The sequence below is a fragment of the Peromyscus leucopus genome, chromosome 1, assembly GCF_004664715.2.
Source record: "Peromyscus leucopus breed LL Stock chromosome 1, UCI_PerLeu_2.1, whole genome shotgun sequence".
NCBI lineage: Eukaryota > Metazoa > Chordata > Mammalia > Rodentia > Cricetidae > Peromyscus > Peromyscus leucopus.
Genome location: NC_051063.1, coordinates 30,162,576 through 30,178,392, shown reverse-complemented (window position 1 = coordinate 30,178,392; position 15,817 = coordinate 30,162,576). Strand labels below are relative to the sequence as shown.

The 15,817-nt window shown below is 45.7% G+C and overlaps 1 protein-coding gene across 20 annotated transcripts in view; it reads right to left on the bottom strand.

Moving 5' to 3' along the window:
* The window catches only part of Ablim1 (actin binding LIM protein 1), a 294,059-nt gene that overhangs the window by 16,916 nt on the left and 261,326 nt on the right, over positions 1 to 15,817 (bottom strand). For 12 of the 20 annotated variants that reach the window (XM_028880968.1, XM_028880957.2, XM_028880955.2 and 9 more), the window contains 3 exons: positions 13,907 to 13,942; positions 12,224 to 12,353; positions 1,697 to 1,801 (listed from right to left, as the gene is read on the bottom strand). In XM_028880968.1, the coding sequence (XP_028736801.1) occupies positions 1,697 to 1,801; positions 12,224 to 12,353; positions 13,907 to 13,942 (271 nt within the window). Of the gene's footprint in view, positions 1 to 1,696; positions 1,802 to 9,937; positions 10,055 to 11,389; positions 11,393 to 12,223; positions 12,354 to 13,906; positions 13,943 to 15,817 lie in introns of all 20 variants that reach the window. The other 8 variants (XM_037205833.1, XM_028880960.2, XM_037205853.1 and 5 more) reach the window with 2 other exon arrangements.

Here is a 15,817-nt window from a genome sequence, read left to right as displayed (position 1 = left end):
GACTCACGAACAAAAACGACCCAGAGAGCTACCCTTGTATTACAAAGACTGAGTCCACTGGCGGAACAGACCACAGAAATGAGCGAATCTACACACAAGTGACGTGGGAGCCTTTGTAATACATCCTAGCGCACAGAGAGGCGCCTCTTATTCATGAGCCATTTATTTCACACACAGACTTCACTGAAAGTGGGATCGAGACAGGAAGCGATGTACGCAGTGGAGGAGGAAGACGTAACCAGTTTGGGGAAAAATAATCCCCAAATCGCTACTGTCTAGAAATTGAGCTACCCGGAGTCCGGTGGCTCAATTTACAATTTCAGTTAATGAGAGGAGCAATGGACAGCGATGTGAGAAGCTAAGAATACACACAGCAACACTGGGGATGATACACAAAGTCCTAATCCAGAGAAGCCAAATTTGTGTTAAGAAGCAAGCAGGAAAAAAAAAAAACAAGCAGTACAAAATGCTACCCATGTCTGCGGAGACTCTGTCTGATTAAGCCACCATTTCACTTTGACTAAAAGTGTTCGGATATTTCCAAAGTTCTCTCTCTGTTCCCCCTTTGTCTTAGGTACTGTACCTTGGAGGGGAATCCTTCATATAAAAAACTTAGAATGTACATAACGGTTTTCAAGATTAATGAGAAAAAATTAAAGACAGTCCTAGCTGAGTGTTTCCAGTCTCACTGTGCCTTCCTGATTTGCTGGGTACAGTCAGAATTCGAAGAAAACGATGAACAGCGATTCCAGGTAGGCTTAGTAATAGGAACCTAGTGGCATTTTATGAAACTTCTGGTGGCCTCAGATGGTCGGTCACTCTTACGGACTGAGCTGACCGTGAATGTCAGGATAGTGACAGGCTCTGGGTTTTCTGTTTTTTTTTTTTATTTGTTTTGTTTTGGTTTGGTTTTCTAGACAGGGTTTCTTTGTGTAGTCCTGGCTGTCCTGAAAAATCACTTTATAGACCAGGCTAGCCTTGAACCCACAGAGATCCACATGCCTCTGCCTCCCAAGTGCAGGGATTCAAGGCGTGCGAATTGCGCCCCGCTGGTTTTCCAGCTCTTGATGGCTCATTACTATTTGAGCTATGGTGGCTAGCACTGTGACCACGAGGGCAAGGCTTGCAGTGCCGCGCCTAAATTGCAAGATACTTTGATAGACTGTTCAGGTGACCTGCTCACTGCCTACTACAGAAACACCACCCAGCTGATCCAATGTTATGACTCTGAAGGGAGTCTCGGGTGACAGTGTGGTTCGTCTTTAGGATGAGGTAGCTAGACGGCTCTCAGGATTATTTGTGAATGTCCTTGAACCACAGTCTGACAGAGGAAAAACCCAGCCCTTCCTGTTGGTCTTTACCCGCTCTGCCCCCCACTCTCTTCACGGTCTCTACAAGGACATTTGAGGGCTGGGTATGTGGCTCAGCGAGCTGGCACTCATACAGCATGTACAAGGCAGGCCCTGGCTTTAATGCCCAGCCATGAAAACAAAAACGGTTTTAACTGAAAACTTAGGCCTTCAACTTGATCCCACCACCTTCAGCTCAGATCGTTCAGAAGGCCAGATCCTGCAATTTAGTTTTCGGTTGACTGTGCATGTCTTGATGAAGGAACATGAGGGATGGAGACAGACGGGGTTACAAGGCTACGTTCTACACCGAGACACGACACCAGACACACAGTGTCAGCTCCTACCTGGAACATGGAAATGTTTAGGGGCCTGAGCGTAAGTTGGAGTTAGAGGGCGGTTGTCGGGCCGGTAAGGGAGAGGGGAGCTCCGGCCGCTGGACGGCTCATTGCCTCCAATGAGAAGAATGGAGAAACAGAATGAGAGAGGGGGAGCACTAAAGGGCACCGTATCAAACGTCAACACAACAGGCTGGAAGGAGGGGACGTCAGAAAGGCAAAACAAACAAACTCCATTTGTCAACTTGGCTCGCAAAGGTGGTGGCGACAGGTTTAGTTTTCCCAAGGGGAGATTTGAGCTCAGGTAGGACCAGGTTCAAAGCAGCCAGCACTCAGGGATGCATCATTCCAATGGCATGCAGTGGAGGCCATGAGCTCCGCAAACTGATGAGATGGTAAGTGTGGGGGGAATGGACAGCCACTGGCTGCCGACGACAGGGTCGTCAGAAGCTTAAACCCCAGGCATGTAGGTGGGTGGGATGTGCAGGCCCCAACTCCAGCATGACTGATTCTAGGCACAGTGGCAGAGAGAGGCCACCAGAATATGTTTCTCTTAACTCAAGGCTAAGGCTGGGCGCCTCAGTGGTCACCCGGTCCTTCCCCTCACAATATGAAGTGCTTTCATCACAGCGTATGTTTCTGTTTCCCTTGCTCTGAAGTATACGGATGGAGTTACACCCCTCCTTGCTAGATACCTTGGAACTATTTGTGTTCTCCTCCAAGATGAGACTCCTCCTGGCCAGTGCACCAATCGCTAGCACACTAACTGAACACTGCGGCCATGCAAATCAGGGCGGGAGATAGGCTCTGCCCCTACTTCTCGGGTCTCCCCGCCTTGGCATTGCTACACTGTGCACCTGCTCACTCAGGACTGATCTGCAAGCTCAGAAAGGAGACGCAGGCTTCCTCGGTTCTTTAGAAAGTCCCCGGGAGCATGGCATCGGAGAGAAAGGTCCCAGGTGAGCTGCAAGACAAGTCTGGAGACCTGAAACATCGTGGGCTAGGGTGTGATAAGACTACAGCGCTCCAAGTTGTCTGTAGAGGAGACACTGTCAGAAACAAGTTTTGGCCAGCTTCCTCAAGTCAACCCGTTCTAAATCTGACCAGCAAAGCATGAAAGATGTCAATTGCCAGGGCTTTAAGGTGTGTCGAATATTTAAATATCTCCACATAGACATTTCTAGGTCACTCCAAGACAGGAGTGAAGTAAAATGTGACAGTCTTACTCTCCCAAAGAGCAACAGCTAGTTCATATCTGACAAAATGCATGAAGAAACAGGCAGAAAAGGAAAGGAGAGAGAAGGTTACGGCTTGTGTTTGAAAATGAGATGCCATGTCCAATGTACAGCTGAACTAGAACTGACCCTCCTTCATTCTCCCCAACACTCAGCTCATGCCCTGGCCAAGAGCGAGCACTTAGGAATTGCCTGGGAGTGAATGACCGATACAAGCCAACTTACTGCTCCGACAGCTATGCCTGGCCTAACTTAGCAAGCACCCCCTGTGGGATTGGCCATGACATCCCTCAAGGAACCCAGACGCTGGTACCCAGCAATGGGATCACAATGGCAGCTCCCAGTATCTCTTCATTTTACTCCATCCTCCAACTCCATGGTTTCACTCCAGAAGAATCTTTTAATCCCGTAAGTGTTGGACAACTGCTACAAGCTGAAAATGGAAGGTTCTTAGGAGTTTCCACCAAAGGAAGCACAGAGAAGCCCCACCCTCTCACCACCGTCAGTTCTGAAGCACACTGTTGCCTGCCCTGGATCCACCTGCAACCCTGGTGTCCTTGCAGAGCACCGGATTCAGGAGAGGGTTTTCACAAGCTTGGTGAGATGAGGGTTCAGTAACCACCTCTCAATATTGATTAAGTAGGGTCACTGAAAACACGTGAGCACATGCTGGGCAGAGGCTGAAGGTTGCTAAAGGCAGATAACAGTTCCAAGGCTCCATCAGTATGACCCCTGGTGTCCGACAGCAGTAACAACCTATCACTTTCCAACAAGGGTAAAGACTCTAGAAGGTTCTGGGACCGAGGAGTGCTGTCACCAGTAATGACACTGTTGCTTTTGACTTGGTTGCGTATCCTCAACAACCAATGACCTTTCCAGTTGTTAAAAACCAAAACCCAAACCACTAGTAGCATATGTAAGTCTTTGGGAGTAGATTTAGTTCTATGATCATCTAAAATTCCCCACAGGACTGTCTCAAACAGCAGGTAAAGGTGATTTCTGAAAGGCACTGACTCCTCCTCTGAGCCTACAAAGTAACCAAGAGCAGGATGGAAGCTGGTCATCTTTACTTCATTTTGTGTCCATCTTCTTTGCTTTGAGTCAGACTCCTGCTTGCTGCTGCACGGTCCCTGAGGAGTGTCTGTCAGTCCCTGAGGAATGTCTGTCTGACTCACCTATCCCTTTCCCCATCCATGCGGAAGGGCAGAGACAAGCCATTGTTTTAAATTGACTGTAGGAACAATGAATCCTCACAGGACAGACCATCCCCAAGATAAGAACAACTATCTATGATACAAAACCTACACCCTAGAGGAGATCATATCACAGGGAACATCACTCCTGGCTGAAAACAGCAATTAACAAGCTGACATGTACCATCTTGCAGTACTGGAGCTGAGAATTATGGGCAGGACAATATTTGACAGTCACCCATGGCTGTGAATGAAAGGGCCAGAGGTCAACTTTGGGCATCTTCCTCTATTATTCTCCACCTTAGTTTTTGAGACAGAGTCTCCCACTGAATTGGAACTTTGCATTTTAGCTAGGCTGTCCGGCCAGTGAGACCCCAGGATCTGCCTGTCTCTGCCTTCCCAGTGCCGGGCTTATAGGCATCCACCATCATGGCTCGTACTCCATAGGTGTTAGACCTCTGAACTTAGGTCCTCACGCCTGCATGACACACATTTACTCACAGAGTCTTGACCAGGACCCAAGACTTCATGCACGGCTCTTCTCTCTGCGTTGTTCCTCTATTTTAATCTAAAGCTTTACTGGGGACTCCACAGGTGGACATGGAGGTCACTGGACACCTCATGTGTCCCTTTTTCCTAACATGCTCATGTATCTCCTTTGTCTGCCTTCATCATCACTCACCTCATTAACTGGGGCATGAGGACGGGCGAACAAGCCTGGCTTGCTGGGTTACCACAGCCAGGTCTCTCAAACTGAGGGACTTCTTACACACAAGAAGCCATAGTAACTCTCACACCACAGTGGATCAGTGAGGGAATGAGCTGTGTGGTGGATAATGTTGCGGAATTCCAAATTCTTAGCCCCGGACTACCAAAAATTTGAGCTATCAGGAGATATTTTTAAAAGAAAGAAAAAAAATTCTCCAGATCAAGTCTCTTTTCTAATATAAACACATGACTTCCAGGCTGAGAGCTGGCTCAGCAGTGATGAGCACTGGCTGCTCCTCTAGAGGACCTGGGTTCAATTCCCTGCACCCACGTGGCAGCTCCCAATTGTCTGTAACTCTAGTTCTAGGGCATCCGACACCCTCCTACAGACACACATGCAGGCAAAACACCAGTGCGCATAGAAAGTAAAATAAAATAAAAATTACATGACTTCCAACTCCACTCTGGGAGGAAAAACCAGCGGGGTTCCAAGATAGTTTCTGTTTTGCTTAGCATCAGCAGACTGAGTACATATGCTAGAGAAAGTGCCACATTGGAAGGCATGGCCACTGTCATCACTGTCCACCAGGCTGGTTCCAGTGATCTCAGTCATCAGTGAGAGGCTTCCCCTACATTTACAGTTCTCATCCTTAATTCTCAGCATCTCTCATGCCAGCCTAATCAGCCAGACTGCTGGTCCCTGGGAGACTGCTCACTGGCAGGATTCTTCTCACTGTACTTAATTCAGACATTTTCCTCCTTTTCATTCTTTCTGGCGCCACGAGAGCCTTGATGACTAATTCTAAAGGGAGTGAATAAACATGGTGCTGGAGCATGTGCTGGCGCACTGCCTGGCTTTCGGGGTGTGTGCTCATATTCTTAAACCATGACTGTCTATCTAGGCGGAGCTCCATGTTGGCAGCCTCTGGAATTCTGTGACAGAGTTTCAAGATGGCCCGTTCTCATCTAAAACCTTAGTGACGATTAGATTACTTTCCGGAAATGCTGAGTATGTGTTTACCTTGTAGCAGCACTACAAGGTAGCCTAACAAGAAAGATTCTTTCACAGCACCTTGATCTAAGCAGCCTTCCTATTCACCTTATTTTTTACCTCCTGGACATGGATGTGATGTTTAAGAGGTTTTCAAAGGGGAAGAAGGGAGAGAAGGAATCCAGCAAAGCCCAGGTTTCTGCAAATCTCCAGGCATGAAGTTGTCTGAATGGCCCAGCCAGGACTCTCCAATTCAGAATGGAGCTGAAAGCTTGGAGAAGAGATGAAGATGGGGATCTTTCAGAGCATAATGGTCTTCCTTATAGAAAGCGGATGGGGAAGCCAGTGAGGCAGAGGCAGCCTGGGAGGAGCCTGCCAGCTTTAGACCTCACACATGTCTCCAGCTCCGTGAACCCTGGGGGCCTGGGCTGCATTCATCAGAAAGGGGGACCAGGAAGCAGACCTGGCCAACAGAAGGCTGGGCTCCTGCCGCCAGAGCGACAAGGGCCTCTTCTGTTTCTAGCTCTGTATTCCTGGGATGGACATCCTTCTCCGAGTCATGTTCTTTGACGAATACTCATTAAAACAGAACCCCCCATGGTAGCCAGCTAGGTGCCAAGGCCAAATAGCACAAAGCTAGCATGGTGGCATATTGCCTGCAACCTCAGCTCTGAGGAGGCTGAGGCAAGCCTGGGCTATATAATGGGCTCCAGGCCATCTTGGGCTACCGAGTGAGACCCTGTCTCAAAAAAAGGAAACAAAAATTAAATGCAAAATAAGACAATGTCCCATTTGAAAGATGTCTGTGGTGTGGTCCAGTTTCCTCCATTCTGCAGTGGTCAAAGGCTGTAAAGGCTTTCTATGTAAATGGAAACACGCTTTTCAAAATATCTGAGGAGTAGTTCCTGGGAGAATCCGTATTTAGTCATTAACAGCCTTAGGCTGTAAAAGCTGTATCCATGAACAAATGTTCCATGATTTATTTTTTAGATTAGTAAAAAGCACATCTGATCTAAAAACTGAAGGTAAGGTTATATATGAATCATACAGATGATTCCAAATAAGCAAAATATAAGCATATATCTAATGAGTGAGAGCATTAACTATGTCTAAGTATAAAGGCAAGGCCATACTAACTCCTCTTGGTTTAGGACTTTTTACAATTTAAACCCACAATACTTGACTACATTTAAAATGTCAAATTCAGACTCAAACAGAAAAAACTACATTTTGCATTTTTGACAATGTATCACCAAGGCTCACAGAACTCTTATAGTTTTTGTAACCATTTGATGTTTCTACTGGAGAGCAAAATGTTTGTAACTTTAGTATTTAAATGACTGAAATGAGTCTTTGTATTAGCTGCAATAAGAATGCAATGTAGCCGAGCGGTGGTGGCGCACACCTTTAATCCCAGCACTCGGGAGGCAGAGGCAGGCGGATCTCTCTGAGTTCGAGGCCAGCCTGGGCTACCAAGTGAGTCCCAGGAAAGGCGCAAAGCTACTCAGAGAAACCCTGTCTCAAAAAAACAAAAAAAAAAAAAAAAAATGCAATGTCTCCTTTAATTCCAGCACTCGGGAGGCAGAGACAGGTGGATCTCTGTGAGTTCAAGGCTACCTTGTTCTACAGAGTGAGTTCCAGGACAGCCAGGGTGGTTATACAGAGAAACCATGTCTCAAAAAAAAACAGAACAAAAAACAACAAAAAAGAAATTTTCTGGTTAAAAAGAAGTAGAAAATGAAATTTTGCTTTAACACTTAGAGTGCCTGTAGAATTATCCTAAAGCAAGTGCAGATAATCTGGAAAAATCCCTCTGGATATGAGAGGCCTGCAGTCTGGTCCTGGTTCTGCCTCTTCCTGTTTGTAAGCCTTTGATCAATTACTTCATCAGGACCCTGGTGCCTCGATCTCCCAACTAGGCCTACATCACAGGGATGCTCTGAAGAGTAAGTGGAATGATGCATTAAGAAATGCTCTAAGGTCTGGGGTGTAGCTCAGTCTGTAGAACGCTGGCTTAGAGCACATAGCCCTGGGTTTGATCCCCGGTACCACATAAACTAGGTTTGGGAGCACACACTTGAGATCCTTGCACCTAAGAGTAGAGAGGCAGAAGAATCAAGGATTCAAGGTCATTTTCTTCTCCACAGGAAGTGTGAAGCTAGCCTGAGCTACATAAAAGCACTTAGAGAGCACCACCCTGACAGTTGCATCCTGACTAGGACACCTCACCTCACACAACTAATGACCTGGGAGAGTCCTGTTTTGATTTATAATGATTTATAAATGAGACGATGTTCAGAAGGACAAGGAGACAATTCAAGGTCACACAGCTCGCACGTAACAGAGAAGATATTCAAATCCAAGATGCCAGTGTCCACAGGCTCCTATGGCAATGCCCAGACCCAGGCTGTGTCACTGATATTCCCCAGTGTGTTGAATTTTTTTGTATACATGTTGTGGAATTTTAAAGGGCATGTTTAACAAAAATTGTCTCTCTGAAAGCAAAATACATTACAATCAAAGCAGTTTATATTTTAATGAGTCAAAAGTGAAAACTGTTACCTTGGTTTGGTCAAGGACCACTATATGAAGCTCTCATTAAAATGTACAACTGAAGCTTTTTCTCAGTAATTTCTTTATAGCTATATAAAAATTTTAAAAAATAAAACCTTGACACTCAGATATAAAAACTACCCTATATTAACTATCAATAATGGTTTTAAGTAGTCAGTCAAGACTTCTGGAATGTGCTGTGCCCACATAAAAAGTTTTGCTAATGGTAAATGATATATAGCTCCATTACATGTCAGTCATATTATTCTTTAAAAAACAACAACTTATTTTTATGTACCTGTATGTATGTGCACCATGTGTGTGCCTGTACGTATGTGCCATGTGCATGTAGTAACTGGAGGGACAAAAAGAGGGCATCAGAACCCCGTAGAATTAGTTGTGAGCTGCCATGTGGGTACTGGGTACTTAACCCAGGTCCTCTCTCTGCAAGAGCAGGAAAAGGGCCTCACCACTGAGCCACCTGTCTAGGCCCCCGGCTGTATTATTTGCAGAGCATGGAAAACACTGACGTAGCGAAAGTGTGAGATAATGCACACCCAGTTCCCAGCACATCTCCATTTCAGGAGTCGACTGTTCGGGTCCGGGGAAGCTACAAATGCTTGGGTAGACTGGTGACGAGTGTTCAGGAGCTAGAGAAGTCTTCCAGCTACCCAGCTACGCGGCAGATCCAGACACCCAGGCGCTGTGAACACTGGGGACTCACAGGGTCCCCAAAGGTCACTTTCACCTCCATAACAACCGCTGCTCTTGCCTCCCTCGCGTGCCACTGTGTTGCCTTGTGTGGTTCAGATCAAGGCAACACCACAAGTGAGCATCCTCTGGGGGTCCTTCCACAGCCTGCCCAGGCTCTCAGTTCCTCCAAGTGGAGACCTGGGCGGAGGATAACACAGAACCATACACAACACGGAAGCCAACAGCCAGAGAGCCACACAGGGAGTCGAGGGGAGAAATGCCAGGCAGGGAACGGAACAAAGGAGGCAGAGTCTGTCTTATCCTTCATACAGAAATTAATCAGGACAAATCAAAAGCCAAGTACTCAGAGTCAGTCACCTCAGAGAGAGAGAGAGAGAGAGAGAGAGAGAGAGAGAGAAGCTACACCATCCACACATGTTCACATAGTTCAATGGCTTATCACCACGAAGACAACTTTTCGTTATCTGCTACTCAATACTCTTGTGTTTTGCAGAAACATATCACAAATGAAACCCAAGGAAACACCCTGGTATATATTATATTTTGCCACTGACGCATACAAAGACAAAATAATAATATATTTTTCTAGTTGGTAGGAGGCAGATCTTAGTTCCTAAGTACACACCCCATTTCTCTGTACAAAGCTCTTGGAAATGACGCATCTCTTGGGATGTGAGATGCCATGCCAGTTCTAAGGCCATAATTAGGGGCAGTCAGGACACGCGCAGCATGCTGATGGGTCAGAAGCTCGGTGGCTCTCACTCCTGGAGATACATCTTATTAGCCTTGGGGGTGCTAATAAATCTCCACTACACAGGCTGGGTGCCCTGCCTCCTGCAGAGGCCTGCCTCCTTACCTTTGACATAGGGGAGGAAGTGGTGTCTGAAGGGGGGGTTGGGACGGGAGTCGCTGTGGGTGGAGCTGAGGCTGCTGGTGCGCAGCGGGGACCACCTGTGCACACCAGGAGACAAAGCTCTGTGCAGCAGGGAATCAACCAATCGGGACAGGGCGAGGTGGAAACAGAAAAGAAGAAAGAAATTAACACAGGAGCTGGGCAGGCGCCCAAGGTGGGGAGGAAATGAAGAGCGTTAATCAGGAATCTGGAAAAGGAGGAAGGACAGGGTTAGGAGTGTACCCATGGAGGGCTAGGCAGAGGGCAGAATCTGCAGACTGGCGCAGGTAGACACAGAGTCAATCTCTGAGAATAAATGGCTTGTTGAGCATGGTCTCTGGATCGTTGGCATAATAGTGCCAACTACACAGTGCTAGGACTGAGCATGTCACATAGACTCAACAGCTGCTTTTAAAGTGTATTCAACAAAACAACCTGCAGAAAGCCATGTAAACACACCACAATCATTTTAAGAATTTTGAAGAGACATCTTTATATGTAAGGGTCATGTTTCATTTTGTTTTTAAGCCACAAGGCTTACCCTACTGGAAATTGCATTTTATTTCATATTCCTTATGCACGAGGAAATCCCTGTTGTATTAGCTGGGTAGGCAGAGTTACAGAGGATGCTGGCAGTGGCGAGGACTCTGGAGGCAGAAGTCCAGTTGCTCAGAGGGAGAATGGACCATCAAAACTCAACCCAGACTCAGGGAACTAAAGCATCATCTGGCATCCAGAATGCACAGGGTGGGTACTTGGTTGCTCCACAGAGATACAAACATGTTATTGGTTTCACTTCTAGGCACTAAAACCATTTTAATGCTGAATGCTTGGTGTCTTCCACATGTGTGCTATTGGGAGAGGAGGCAGAGAATGTTCTGGAGGCTGTAGCATCAAAACCATGACTAAAGAGGCAAAGCTTCCTCATGCTCAACACGGGTAGGGACTTTTAAAGGAACAACTGTGCTCAGTGGCCATGCCCTCGCTATTCAAGATGCTTTCAAAGGACAATTTCCCTGTGGCCACGGCTACTCTGACAGTGTCAGGGCAGGGTTTAGCGGTCTTAGCATGTTATATGTAGAGTAGCACTGAAGTGATTTCAAATTACCCAAAGATTAAGTAAAAACTCATGGCCAGGTACAAATAAAATGACTATAGTTACATCCCGAAAAGGAATATCCTGAAAACATTCATTTAACATAATTTAATAAGTATTAAAAACTGCGTTTAAGTCTATTTTTGTGTATGTGGTGCTGAATTGAACTCAGGGCCTCACACGTGGTAGCACACACTTTGCACAGTCACAGCCCCATTCTTGTCTGGAGAAACTGATCTATCACTCAAGGATCCAATAGCTTTCAGTCCTCTGGGTGAGTTATATCTACAACCTTGAAAAGAAGATTGCAGCCTTTCTACTTTCTGATCACTCCTATTGGTTTTCATTCTTTTATTTAAAAGTTAACGTTTGGATACATTTGTTCTCATTAGCCTGCCCAGCAGCAAAAGCTTGAGATGGAGTCTTCTAGATACAGAGTATCACAAGTTCTCAGCTTGAGATGGAGTCTTCTAGATATTCAGTATCACAAGTTCTCAGCTTGATATGCAGTCTTCTAGATACATAGTATATCTCTTTGATACCTCTCTATAAATCTTTCTCAGAGCACTCTGGATCTCTGCTGCGGCTTCCAGTCTTCTGCTCCATACACTTACAGCCACAGAGACTGAGATGGCCACTCCATCTCTGAGGCTTTCAGGTTTTCCAAGTTTGATTTCAACTCTTAGGGGTAGAATGGGTCTTAAAGCTGCCTAATGGACTCTACAGCCTCACTCTAGAAAGGGCTTGATGATGTAACGTCATGTGCCTGGGGGAGGGTTTTTAACTTTCCAACCAATGGCTAATGCTGGACTTTAGAAGATGCAGATAAAATGAAAAAAAATTTTTTTTTCTTTCAGATCTTTGTTTTAAGTTTTGTACGGATGAGATTTTCATCAACTCTTTACAAATGTCCTTTGTTCTCAGCAGGCCAATATCAAAATGTAATTCAATAATTCACAGTGGACACACTGCTAGAATGACTGACTGTTCTAAGATATAATACAAAATGAAGATGGATACCAGTTTTCACCTTGTTCTTCGAGAGGGGAAGAAATATCTAAGTCAGGTTTTTAAATATGCTACCAACGGCATGAAAAGAAATTCACACAGATCCACATTCAGTGTGTAACAGATCCCAGGAAGGGTGGCCTTACCAGGTCTGTGGAAATGCTGTGGTGAGCGGGACGTGGTTGGAGTGTAACTGTGACGGCTGTAGACAGGGGAGTTGATGGAGCCCTGGCTGGTGGACCGGTGGATCATCCGATCCCGAACATCCTGGTAACCCTGCCGCAAAGTTTGAGAAAGTGTGAGACAAAACACTGTCCCATGATTATTGGACATTTCTAAGTAAACCCAGTCCACAGAGGATGCTGGGGAATTGCCTAAGTGTCTGTGTTCGCCTTGAAAGGACACCCAAATAGCAACCACATCAATATGTCAGTAGGCGTGGCTCTGTGACTGTGACAAGCAGCAGCAAGAGGAGCTGGGGCTGTCTCAGTGAGCTGCAAGAAAAATACAAGCAAACCTCCCAGAGGATGGCGTCCAATTTGAAGCTAGTCAAACGCAAATGCTTTAGAAATGCTGTATATTTTGGGGTAGGGGTGGGGAGCCTCTGTTACAGCACTCAGTCACAAACATGGAAATGCTGTGGACTTTCCACCACCTCACATTACAGAGCATTCCCACTGTGATCAGTCAGTTTGGTAAAGAAGTATCCGGCAAGGCTGCTGTGTAGCTCAATTGGTAGCATGCATGAAGTCCTGATCTCCAGCACTGCATAAAAAAGGTGCCAATGCCTGTAATCCCAGCATTCAGGAGATGGAGGCAGGAGGATTAGAAGTTTAATACCACAGCTAAGCAAGGGTGTCGAGTGCCTTTAATCCCAGCACTTGGGAGGCAGGGGCAGGCAGATCTCTGTGAGTTTGAGGCCAGCATGGTCTCCAGAGTGAGTTCCAGGACAGTCAGAGAAACACTGTCTGGAAAAACCAACCAACCAAACAAACAAACAAACAAAAACAAAAAAAACAAAACAAAAAAAAAAACCCAAAACAAAAACAAAAAACCCAAAAACGTTCAGTGAGCTCAGACCAGTTAAGGCTCTGTAAAACTCTGTTTCAAAACAACAAAAAAACGAAAATGATCCAGCAAGCGGCCTGGCTTTGGATCAGTCCAGAAGAGGTGATTGACCACAAAGGGCTTCAGTTTAGAGATTATGTTGTAACTCCCTTTCAGACATTCTAATATGTCTTATATGTCTAATATGCCTCGAGTGCAGACAGGGGCCCAGAGACCCACACTGGACAACGGCTTCAGTTCCTGTAGACATGTGCTGGCCTCTGTTCCTACCAGTGGTGCATGCTGGGATCTGCAGGAGGCCGCTTTTACTCTCCTGAGTCCCCCTTACAATGTGATGCTGTTGATTGTAAAACATCAGTAGCGAACTTCTGCCCTCCGGGGTCCTCCCATTGTGCTGTGAGCCTGTATTTAACCTCCTACCCCCTTCAAGAAATGACATTCGACATTTAAAATTAATATATATACTATATATATATATATATATATACATATATATATATAATTGAATGAATACTGCGAATGTAATCTATGAATACCATAAATGTGATTAATATCATGAGTATAATTTAAAAAATAAATTAATTAATTAAAAAAAACCGTGATGCTGTCATTGTCTTGGCTTGCATGTAAAGTAATCCTTAACAATCATTGTAATCAATTCTGCTGTCCTTCAGTATGTCTGTAGGTACTTCTTCAAAAATTCAAGTCAAGCTCAGAGCCACTCCCCATTCCACCCATAAATATGGCCAAATGATACTTACTTCTGCGGATGGAGTAGGAGACAAAGTCCTTGGAGACTAGAAGAACAAGAGAGAATTTAAAGTCAACACCTTGGTTAACTTCCTACCAGCATTGATGGAGCCCATCATTCCAACACAGGCCAGCCTCTGCTGCTGGGGTAAGCCGGCAATGGGGCTGATGGGAAACTCTAGCCAAGTCCCAGGAGACGCAGGAATGTTTCCACCCAAGGACCATGGAGTTAATGAATATGTTGTGGAACTAGTTGCAACTATTTTCCTTACATGTTCACTTGTGTTTAGGATATTTCTTCATGTTAGGACAGCCAAGGAAACAGGGGATTTTGTTAATATGACTTTAACTAATTCAGAACCACAGCAATTACAGTAAGACAGTTTGGTCAGTGTGAAAAGACCCCTCACATCACACACCCTCTGGTGTCTGTCACTTTGGGCTGATAGGCAGATGAAGCGTGGTCACCCCAAGACCTTTGCACTGGCATCCCTCTGCCACCAGTGCTTTTTACACACCTGCTGAGCTCACTCAGCTCCAGGAAGTCTGGGCTCAAACCCACCTCACACCTCCTGTGATCCCCATTCACAGTCACCTTCTCATCTCCTGCGACCCCTGTTCACACTTCCCTTCACTGAATGAACTTCCTGTGATCCCCCTGTCCTTGCTCACCTTGCCTCCTGTGATCCCTGTTCATGCTCACCTTCTCCCTAGGGAGCAGAAGCTAGGCATGAACTTGCCAATGGTGGGCTCCTTGACCTACCCACTCACCACTGAAATGTGCCAATAATTATATCAAATTGTAAGTTCTCTCTCTCTCTCTTTCTCTCTCTCTCTCTCTCTCTCTCTCTCTCTCTCTCTCTCTCTCTCTGTTGGCTAGAGGTCAATGTCAAGGGTCTTCTATAATTGCTTTATTTTTTGTGACAGTTCTCTCACTGGACCTGCAAGTTCCTCAGTTCACACTTGCCAGACACAGACGCCAGGAGTCCCGTCCACCTCCCAGCACAGGGTGACAGGCACGTGCTGCCAAACTCAGCATTTTATGTGGGTTCTGAGAATCAAACTCGGCCCTCATGTTTTGTGACAAGCCCTTCAGGCACCGACCACTTCCCCATCCCTTCCAGGTCTTCAAAAGAAGGCATGGATTTACAAAGTAAGAGTAATAACTAACGGAATAAATAACAGAGTAGATTGTAATGTTTATTCAGTAGCAAAATCCATGCATCCAAAGGGAGTTTATTAGTGTATTGGTTTCTGTCCCAAAGGGGTATCCTCTATGTACAAAGAAACCATAGGCCACCATGTAACAGAGTGGATTGTGGGAACGGCTGGGATGCTGGGCATCTTTGTCAGATGTCAGTACTGGTCTAATCGAAAGACCTCACTCCTTATGGAAAACCTGCCAAGTTTGCTCTCCGAAGTTCTGAGTTTGGAGGTGTCACAGCCAAGTTTTAAGTGCCCCAAACTTCATTTCAAAGCTAAATTTCGGCTTGATATTTTGCTGCTCCAGAGGGAGCTATTGGGAAAATACACAACACAACAACAACAACATACACACACCATCCCCAAGAGAAGCATGCAAGTGTGTATACAGCACATATACACCCTTAACATCATTTTAAAAAAGCAACAATTTCCTCTTGGAAATGTGTACATTTTGAGCTTGTGGAAATCCTTGGCCACCGATTCGAGGCCAGTCTTTATATACTTTGTTCAGGAAGCGTCCTGACCATCGACTTCTGTGAGATTCTGAGATCCAATGGTAGCTAAGAGCCCAGGCCAAGCTCTGTCTGCAGACGCAGTTCAGCAAGTGAACCACCAGGTGGCACTATGTAAAAATGCATGTCCCTTCTTGCCAGACCAGGGACTTTAATGCAGGCCTCGCTCCAGAATAAAACCCACATTAGAAATAAGCAAATAAA